We start from the raw sequence: 10,383 nt of genomic DNA, 5'->3' as shown, positions 1-10,383 counted from the left end.
GAGACATATGCACTTTGTTTTTTGCAGAGTTCACACCACCCATATGGCGCTATAAAAATGCCACAGGTAAAAAACAGGAAAACAAACTGCAGCATGAGAGGGGTCTTCAATTATCCTTTAATACCTGATTCTCTGAAGAATGTTTCATCTCTTCCCACAAAGGTCCATTAACAGTCTTAAGAGGCTTGTCGAGATCCCACATACGGACCTTCAACCTGGAAAGTGGACAAAACATGCGTGTTTACAAGCATCATTCGTAATATTTAAGTTTCAACAGACAAGTTTAACTTATTTAAAAAGCGTGTGCATGCTACTTCAAGTTTGATTGTGTGAATTCCGAGTTTTAAAGGGATATTTAGGCTTAAAGGGGCCCATACCACCAAAAAGTCAAACTATTGTCATGTAAACAAAACCAAAAATTAAGACAGTTAAATGTGCTAAATGACTAAATGTATCGTTTTAGTCTTATTAATCCTAGATATGTTTAATAACATGAATTGTATATACCTTTCCACCTCTTCTGTGAGATTCAGGACGTCTGCCTCATAGACCATCTGTTTTGGACGGCTGATATGCCTGTCCTTCAATAAATCCATCGACGTGGCATCTGTGTCTGACAAAAGCTGCAACACCAAATAAAATGTCACAAACTTACAGTTGGTCAATGTTTTGTATATGTATTATGCAACATCAGTGAAGATTAACCTACTCTGCCTGGAAGCACACTTTGTCGAGGATTATGGATGACAAAGTCTATATTGAAGAGTTTGAAGAACTCCAACACTGTAATGGTGCCATCTTCAAGTTTCTGTAATGAAAACATTGAATGCACTTAATAATGAGCTTGGAAAAAAATATTTCTGAGATATTTTTTAAAAATATAACTAAAAACATCAAACCTTCTGTGCATCACTGGTATAGTCTTCAAGCTGGGATTCAAACAGGCTGTGTTTAATAGCTAAAAAAGTAAATCAAAGATAAAAGAAGCACAATACTTTCAGTAAACATAAAGTTCAAGAAAGAAAAATCTTAATCATCTCATCAATTTGAAACCAAAAGAACTTACTCGACTCAGATGCAGCCTCACATCTGATGCTGGCTGTGTGACTATTGCTGTAGTAATTCAAGGTCTCACACTCTACAGCATCAGACTGTGATGCCTGGGAAGAAATAAAACAAAGAAAAAAATATAAGATAATGTTTTTAAAAACTGCACAAACATAACTGTAATACATAATGGAGAAAATTTCCAAATAAAAGCTGTATTATAGAACCTTCTACTGCTTTCATTTACAAATAATAAGAAGTGTGGTAAAGGTACCATCAGTGAAACTTCAAATCAACATGAAATTTAAAAACTACTGTTATAATATTGTTTGGGGCATTGAGGGACCTTTTAATGTTAAACTAAAACTTTGGCATAGCTGAAAAATGGATGGCATTATAATTGGAGAAATGTACATTGCTCTGACTTAACAATACAAGTACACATGGAAGAGGTTTTGTATTGGCATATGCATTCATATACTGAAAACACAAAGCCATTTTGTATTTTAAGAACCATCTTCAGTATAAATCTTTCTTGTAAGATCAGGTACAATAAGGTAAACAAAGACAACTGCAATTTTAATATTTACAGAACTCCACATCTTCCTTCATTCAGCAGTCAAATCTGACCTACCATTTCAGCAGTCTCTGGGGAAGCCTTCATTCTCTTCTCATCCTCCGTATTATTTTCATCTTCAGGCAAAGGTCTCTTTTGTCCATGGTTGGTACTAATAATGTCTTCTTCAAACACATCTTCCTCTAAAGGCTCAACCACATTGAACTCACAAGAAGGACTCTCTATTTCAGAGATTTTCTCAGGACTCCTGGTATCCAGTGTTTCTGACACATCTTCATAACTACCCAGCTCTTCATCGAAGATGTCACTCACATCATTGTCAAAGTTGCTCAGCTTATGGGCAACATTGCTAGAAATTGTCATTGTATGTTCTCCAGCAGAACTCCCCTTCTTTGCCTCATTAGGTTTGCTTCTTTGGGGGAGTTTCGGCTTGAACCCTCCCACTGAGAGTCTTGATATAAGTTTAGTCTTCAAACTGAAAGGAGTTGTAGTAGCACTTACAGAAGGTTGCTCTTCTTGTGTAAAACTCTGAACTTTATCTTCAGTGTTTACCAAACCCATTTTGACTGCTGGCTCTGGCTCCAATTCCGGTAGGGGGATAGTTTTATCTCTTGAGTTTTTGTCCAGGTTGTGGTCCAGCTGTGGCAAAGGTGCTGTACAGCTATCAATGGCAACAGCATCAGGAGCTGCATTTATCAGGCAGCTTAAACGCCTTGCTCTTGACTTCAGATCGGCTAAACTCTGTCGTCTAGACTTTCGAGAACACAATACATCATCATCTTGGTCAGCAGCACTGCGTGAACTTTCCATCTTCTGTGCTACAGGACAAGTTGCACTTCTTGGTTCAGGTTCTTTACTGGTCTCTGTTTCATTTAGGTATGGAGAATGTGTTAGTTTTGTGATTTCCACATCATCAGGGTTGGATGATCCCTCTTTGCTTGGTGGTAAAGTCACCTCCATTTTTTTCAGAAGTTCAGAACTGCAGTTTTGTGTTGAAGAAGGAAACTGAGGGGGCTCATCTGTGCATGTTTGTTGCAAAATGTAGCCTGTTTGAGCTTCAGTCATATCCATGCTTGCATTGACTTCTGGACAGCCCGTCATACTTTTATTTACTGGCTTCTTTGTGAAAGCTGAAACCAAAACTGGTGCTTCATTTTCATTATTCACGTCAGGTTCCTGTGTTTTAAGGTGGACCAGAAAGCTATTTGCATCAATAGTTTCTTGAGGAAATTTTTCATCAGTGGCCTCTTCTTTAGAACTAGCTGAGGGCCCACTCGTCTTAAACTGGGATTTTTTAAATTCTCGATCTGAAGCTTGTATTGATGATATGTTTCTTTGCGGGCCAGAGGTCTCACTTTTTCTCTCATTTACAGCAGAAGGAAAATCCATGTTTTGATGGGGAGGCAGAACATGTGGTAAAATGGACTCTGACGCCACATTACTGGTGATATTAACAGTGAGGCACTGGGTCATATCCATGGTGGCATCATTTGTGGTGAACCTCATCATTTTCTCTCCATTTGTCGGCAGGAAGTCCACGTTTTCATGTTTTGGTTCAAAATCAGTGGCAATGTTTACAGTGTGTCTTTGTGTCACATCCATACAGGCTTCATTAGTAGGAAACTTCACTGTTTTTTCTCCATTTGCAGGTAATATGCCCACACTTTGGCGTGACAACCTATTGAGATCAGTGGCGATATTTACAGTGTGACTTTTTGTCACATCCATATTTGCATCAGTAGCAGTGAACCTCACTGTTTTCTCTCCATTTGCAGGTAAGCCCATTTTTTGTCGAGAGACCATACTGAGATCAGTGGCGATATTTACAGTGTGACTTTTTGTCACATCCATAGACGCTTCATTTGCAGTAAACCTCACTGTTTTCTCTCCATTGCCAGGTAAGTCCACATTTTGGTAAGGTGGCAGGTTGACATCTGTGGCGATATTTACAGTGTGACTTCGTGTCACGTCCATTGCTGCTTCATTTGCAGTGAACCTCACGGTTTTCTCTGCACTTGTCGGCAGAAAGTCCACATTTTGACTCGACTTTGGATAAAAATCAGTGGCAATGTTTACAGTGTGACTTTGTGTCACATCCATAGACATTTCATTTGCAGTAAACCTCACTGTTTTCTCTCCATTGCCAGGTAAGTCCACATTTTGGTAAGGTTGCAGGTTGACATCAGTGGCGATATTTACAGTGTGACTTTGTGTCACGTCCATATTTGCATCAGTAGCAGTGAACCTCACTGTTTTCTCTCCATTTGCAGGTAAGTCCATTTTTTGTTGTGAGACCATACTGAGGTTAGTGGCAATGTTTACAGTGTGACTTTGTGTCACATCCATACAGGCTTCATTAGCAGTAAACCTCACTGTTTTCTCTTTGCAGTCAAATTCCACATCACTCTCGACCTTAGGAAGACAGTATTGGAGAAAACATTAATCACCTTCTTAAAAAATGCTTTTATTTACATTCTAATTTCATTAATGTTGAAATATTTTACCCCTATCGATAAAGAGACCAAATAAAACAAAAGTCTACTCAAAAATAGCAATATAATATCATCAGCTACAAAGTATAAACCAAATAAACAGTTATTTGACTGATTAACACAATGCAAAAATTAGTGCAGCTATTTTTTCATTGGGAAAAAAGACCAAAGTAAGTACATGTTCAAGCTCACCTGATGTATTTGTGTCTCAGTCTTTAAAGAAGTCTTCAATGAGGCTGCTATACCTAAAATGCAGATGGGAAAATTAGTGAAAAAGCAGGTCAAATTTGTACAAAACGGCTATCTCACAATAATTCTCCTATTGTTGTCTTTGCTGTCCATTGTCCATTTCTCATATTAGAAAAAACCCTGTATAAATCAGCTTTTCAAAACATTTTAACGCCATAATTCATATCATCCAAATAAAAATGTTAACTTTTTGTCAAATTTAGTTTGTTTAGAGATTTGTGTTCTCAGTTTCGTCATTGTCCCAAAAGTTTAATTTTAGATTAGTGATAAGTCTCACTCCAGAGTTTAGTCTACAGTTAAGTCAACAACTGGGAAGATTTCCATACCTTTACCGTTAGACGGTCCAAATGCCTCACTGTCCTGCTCAGTTGAAGTCATCTTTGCCTTCTTCATATTACCACTTTGGGGGTATGTGTCTTTGGTGGGAAAAAGACACTCAAGAGGATCAGCTGTGCCTAGGATTTCTATAATTCGGCCTGTCTGAGTTTCTGTCATATCCATGAACGCATCACCTTCCAAAATGCATCCTACATAAGCTTCAGTCATATCCATGTTTAGGTCATCCACAGGAGAGATTGTGCCTCCAGAGAATGTCGCTGCAGTTGGCATCATTCTTGCCACCTCAACACTGACGCTGGGGTCACTTGGTTTTGAGAAAGGTGGCAGGAAGCTATTAGATGCTGGATTCAAACTGTGTGCTGATGAAGACCTGCTTTTAGGTGGACCAAATGTCTCACCTTCTTGTTTCTTCAGAGGAAGACCTGAATTTGATACTAAATTACTGGCAATATCTACAGTGAGGCACTGGGTCATATCCATAGTTGCGTCATTGGTAGCGAACCTCAAAGTTTCCTCGCCACATGTGGGCAAAAAGTCCAAATTTTGGTGCGCCTGCAGGCTGAAATTAGTGGCAATGTTTACAGTGTGACTTTGTGTCACATCCATACAAGCTTCATCAGCAGTAAACCTCACTGTTGTCTCTCTGTAGTTGTCCTCAGTGTCAAGTTTCTCCTGTAGAAAGAAATGAAAAAAAAAACAATCACGCATATTAATTCATTTAGTGTGTGACACACACACACACTACCATTTAAAGTTTGGGGTCACTCAGACAATTTCATGTTTTTCATGAAAACTCACAGTTTTATTCATGTGTTAACATAATTGCACAAGGGTTTTTTAATCATCAATTAGCCTTTCAACACCATTAACACAATGTAGCATTACAACACAGGAGTGATGGTTGCTGGAAATGTTCCTCTGTACCCCTATGGAGATATTCTATTAAAAATCAGCCATTTCCAGCTAGAATAGCCTTTTACCACATTAACAATGTCTAGACTGTATTTCTGATTAATTTAATGTTATTGTCATTGATTAAAAAAAAAAAAAAATGCTTTTCTTTCAAAAATAAGGACATTTCTAAGTGACCCCAAATTTTTGAACGGTAGTGTATATATAACCATTTCAAAATAAAAAGACAGTGTTACAGTATAGACCAGGATCAAGGATATTTATTGTCATTGCATTTCTACAACAAAACTTTTAAAATACAACACAGCATAACAAACAACAAACAGCTTTACAAAAACAAGTATTAAAAAATAAGAACAAGAATTCAGCTTTAAGATTTTAACTTTTTGATTTCTCATTATTCCGTGAGAGTACATTAATGCACACTGAAGTACTTTTACATTAATGTAAGTATATTACTGTACAAAATTGTTGTAAAGGAATATTTATCTCACCTGATGTTTTTGCGCTGTGGCCTTGAAAGACGGCTTCAATGAAGTTTCCATACCTAAATGTGAAGATACGGAATTACAGAAAAAGAAATTTGGCAAAAGACATCCCATTTAAAAAAAATCAACCGAACTGCAACAATTGGTTCATTGATCAGTTTCCTGGCAGAACATATTCAGCAACTACTTACACAGTCAATTATTGGGTTGATAATTTTTTATGCAAAAACTTCAAATATTTCAAGCTTCTGATATATGAAGATGCAGTGTTTTTCTGTGTAAGAGGGAACTTACTATCTTAACGTTTCAGATTGTTGATTGGACATCACAAAACATTTGAAGATGCCATCTTATATTGGGTTTTAGACATTCCATCATTTTCCCCCATTTTTTGATATTTTATACACAATGCTCAGTTACACAATCATAAATGATTAGAGACAACAGTCTGCCAATTAATTGAAACATTCATTTTTATCACTCTTTTTGGTCCTCAGTTCACTTGAGTCATGATAATCTTGTGGTTTCCTTACCTTTATGGTTAGATGATCCCAGTGTCTCACTGCTCAGGTGTACTGGAGTAATATCTGCAGTCTTCAGATGACCACAGTGGGGGTACATGTCTTGTGTGGGAAAAAGAAACTGAAAAGGGTCATCACAACCAGTGCTGCCTATAATGCGTCCTGTTTGAACTTCTGTCATATCCATGTTTGTGTCATCTTCAGGACAGATGGTGCTTAGCAACTGATATTCAACATCAGCCCTTGGTGTGTTAAGCTGGAACAGGGAGCTGTTTGTGTTGGTAGTTTCTGCTGAGGACAGTGCAGCAGTAGATGTCATTCTGGTACTCACACGATTACTACTGGGGCCACTTGGCTGAATGCGGCCTGTTTGAGCCTCAGTTATATCCAAGCTAACGTCATCTTTTGGACACAGTATGCTTCCATAAGAGGATTCTCTGATTTTCCTGCTGTTATTTAGTGACTTTTCAAGCACAGCGTAAACACAAGCGGGAGCCTGATTTTCTTTATCCACATCGGCCCTTTTTGTTTTAATCTGGGCCAGGGAGCCGCTGGTTTCCTCTGAGGATGTTCCAACCGAAGGTGCCATTCTGGTGATCATGGCATTAGTACTGGGACCGCTTGGTTTAGACAGACTTGCAAGGAAGTTTTCAAATCCAGGATCCAGACAAGGCATTGATGCAAGAGAGTTTCTCTTCTCTCCACTTACATCCATATTCCTGTGTGTGGATAATAACCCACTGGTCATGTTTACAGTCTGACTTAGAGTCATATCTGTCAATCCATCGCCCACAGTGAACATGCGATCTTTCTCTTTGACAGTAGGTACAATGTCATAGTTCTGAAGGGAAATATCTCCAAGTATTTCTGCATCATTGGCAATGTTTATAGTGTGACTATGGGTCATGTCCATGAATGCATCATCTGTGGAAAACATGACTGTTTTCTCCCCAAAGTCATCCACAGTGTCAAAGTTGATCTAGAAAAGTTAAATAACTTTGTGTCAATGAACAGACTGTGAAATTCTGATAATGTAATAAATTATTTTAACCATTTGGTGGCTGTGACAGTGGTGAGAAACACAAAATTAGCAAATTATAAAGTAAAACAAGAAAGAGATGTCAAATTTACCTTATCCCTTTGTTGAGAAGTATGCAGAGGGGCCTTCAAAAGATTTTCCATACCTAAATTTGAACACCTGAATTTAGTAATAGTCATCTTAGACTATAAAAAATAACATGTGTATCTGCGGTTTGAAGTAAGTACAAACACAAAACTAAACAAAATAAAACAAAAACAATATCCTCACCCAGGATTTGTTGGCTCCCATCTTCAGCGACAGCCACCTGAATCCTAACGTAAGAAAACAGAGTATCTATATTAAAACACATTAATTCAACTGGATTCACAAAACTGTAATCTGAATTGGCAGAGCCTGAAGGGTCATATCACCTACCTGTTTTGTGTGGTTTCTGCTGCTGTGGAATAGCACAGCACAACTATTACAAAGTTGCTTAAAATGTTTTAATTGCATGTGCATACGTATTACTTTGATACATACCTGCTGTTACTAACTCTTGTGACGGAGTTTGGCCAGGGGAGGCATTTTTGGCATCCCTATGACAAAAAAACATGAATTAATTTGAAATATCAGCATCCAAGTGTAAAAATAAAGTCTGGGCTTCTTTTGAGCAACTCACTTGGAAAACAGGAGAACATCATTGGCAGGGGCAAAGCTGACTCTCCTTGAATTCCTTTTTTCCACTGGCTTGGCACATTCCACCTTAGTTAAAATAAAGAACAAAGATAATATAGATGGTAAGGTAAATAACCACAAATAAAGTTAATATCACTCAGTTTTTTTTTTGTTTGTTTGTTTTTTTAATTTTATGCTTAAAAGGAGGAGTCACAGCCTTGTTAAAATCAGAAAACAATCCTTTTACCACATTTTCCTGTTGCTCTGGGTCAGGGAATCTGGTTGACTTCCATGGTGCTTTTAAAATCTAAAAAATCCCAATATGCAAACAACAGATCAGGTCAATCATTTCTTCACAAGAGGTTATAAAAAGTACTGTGTCTGTGAAATCAGTTGTAACACTTACCGAGGAAATGCGTCTTTTGGAAAATCCGCTGCCATCACTACAACACAAAGTATGTTTTTGTTAACACAGTGTGTAAAGAGGTAAATGTATGTTGCTTTGAAGTTCAGACACAAAGCACAAATGACTGCTTTCTCTCAACATCATAATTTCCACTCACACATTCTTGGGAGGATCCAGAGGCTCCATCTTCAACTGTAAGAATATAAAAATAGCATTTTAAATAGCATTCTATACAAATCATAGTTTTTGCAGTAACAGAACACTCAAGTCACAGCATTCTCAGTCACATATTGGCAAATTTCAGTTGACTTCCATTGACATACTGCATGACTGGTCATATTTACCAGGAGAAATACAAAAACTTTTTCTTTTTTTTTTAAGGATTGTAGGTAGATCAGATGTGCAAGAGTAAAAAACAGGTGTCATGGTAATATCAAAAGTGTGTCTTTGTGAAACTTTGATATTTCTTGTGACCAAATAATTTTGACCCAAAACATGTCCATATTTAGGATGATTACAGGCAATATTATAGTAATGATTCTCATGTTTCAGCTAAAAGTGTTTGGGGTGTCAAATATCATTGTCAAGACTGTAATGAACATACTTTACAGATGGGGTTTGTATAAAAAATACAGAAATTATCACTTTTGCAATTATCCTATCGGCTATGATCTATAAAACACCAAGTCAGCTGGGATAGACTCCAGCCCCCAGCGACCCTGCAGAGGATTCAGTGGTGTATAGATGATGGATAGATGGATGGATGGATGTAGTGGCTGCAATCACTGCATTATATGAGTTGAATTGCTCCTTTAAAGTTATTTCAGGCAAGATAAACAACTGGATTGATTATAATGTAGCGCACAGCGCAGGCAAAATATTGCAGAGACATGTGGATAATTGTCCAGGCTTGACAGAAACGGTCCTGACTGGTACGTGAAGGAAATCGTAATAATGCCCTCAGCTTCATAACAGACCAAGTCAAATATGTCTCGCTGCGTCTTAAAAAGATTATATGCTTTTAATGTCGGTTTAACTTTTGCATCAAGATCACTGTGTTAATCTCCTGCGAAACGTATTTTCAACTACGTACATTATGCATTTTCTTTTGTCAACAAACACCGCTTTTGTTAAAGCAAAAATCTAATTCTGAACATCTTGCATTTCTCTCCATTTTAAGACATGCAAATATAATGTACAGTGACCTCACTAACTAGGATAGAAATATCAACTCTTGTGTACATATTTAGTTAGCGTTAGCTTGCTATTGACAAGTGAACAAGAAAACAATTAAACAAAGAAATATAGCAGCCCATACCTTGTAATTGTTGTGGGCCGATCTCCGCGTCTTGCACCGAAAAAAATCGTGTTTTCAGTTGTTTCCTAACTTAGAAAAGTTTTCATATTGCTTATTTTTTTTTAGCAGGATCGATGTGCGAACCTACAGCATGAAGCTAACGTCAACGAGCCTCGATGCTAACGTCTTGGGTTTTGAATTTAGCCGCCTCCACGCTTGCGCAGTAGAGTCCTGTGAGGAAATGTCTCGTCCTTTCTCAATTTCTTCGATTTCTGTGCTTATTTCGGTGACTGGAGTATGTCTAAGTGAGTGTATATTTCTTCACTTTATTTAATGAAGAAATAGAAACATTCTGAAGG

The 10,383-nt window shown here is 37.6% G+C and overlaps 1 protein-coding gene across 2 annotated transcripts in view; it reads right to left on the bottom strand.

The window, feature by feature from the left end:
• The window catches only part of knl1 (kinetochore scaffold 1), a 16,634-nt gene extending 6,253 nt beyond the window's left edge, over positions 1–10,381 (bottom strand). Inside the window, exons 1-19 of one of the 2 annotated variants that reach the window (XM_035943633.2) lie at positions 10,046–10,381; positions 8,885–8,919; positions 8,728–8,764; positions 8,569–8,628; positions 8,326–8,408; positions 8,187–8,242; positions 8,082–8,100; positions 7,935–7,978; positions 7,757–7,809; positions 6,638–7,604; positions 6,111–6,163; positions 4,692–5,376; positions 4,309–4,361; positions 1,682–4,036; positions 1,067–1,160; positions 900–958; positions 710–808; positions 508–623; positions 125–215 (exon numbers count right to left, since the gene is read on the bottom strand). In XM_035943633.2, coding sequence (XP_035799526.2) covers positions 125–215; positions 508–623; positions 710–808; positions 900–958; positions 1,067–1,160; positions 1,682–4,036; positions 4,309–4,361; positions 4,692–5,376; positions 6,111–6,163; positions 6,638–7,604; positions 7,757–7,809; positions 7,935–7,978; positions 8,082–8,100; positions 8,187–8,242; positions 8,326–8,408; positions 8,569–8,628; positions 8,728–8,764; positions 8,885–8,913 — 4,953 coding nt within the window. In that variant the 5' untranslated portion in view covers positions 8,914–8,919; positions 10,046–10,381. Of the gene's footprint in view, positions 1–124; positions 216–507; positions 624–709; positions 809–899; positions 959–1,066; positions 1,161–1,681; positions 4,037–4,308; positions 4,362–4,691; positions 5,377–6,110; positions 6,164–6,637; positions 7,605–7,756; positions 7,810–7,934; positions 7,979–8,081; positions 8,104–8,186; positions 8,243–8,325; positions 8,409–8,568; positions 8,629–8,727; positions 8,765–8,884; positions 8,920–10,045 lie in introns of both variants that reach the window. The other variant, XM_023299731.3, reaches the window with a different exon arrangement.
• Positions 10,382–10,383: the final 2 nt, after the last annotated feature.

This window comes from Amphiprion ocellaris, chromosome 12, assembly GCF_022539595.1.
Source record: "Amphiprion ocellaris isolate individual 3 ecotype Okinawa chromosome 12, ASM2253959v1, whole genome shotgun sequence".
Classification (NCBI taxonomy): Eukaryota; Metazoa; Chordata; class Actinopteri; family Pomacentridae; genus Amphiprion; species Amphiprion ocellaris.
The sequence above is the reverse complement of the archived record's forward strand: the minus strand, read 5'-3'. Positions and strand labels throughout refer to the sequence as shown.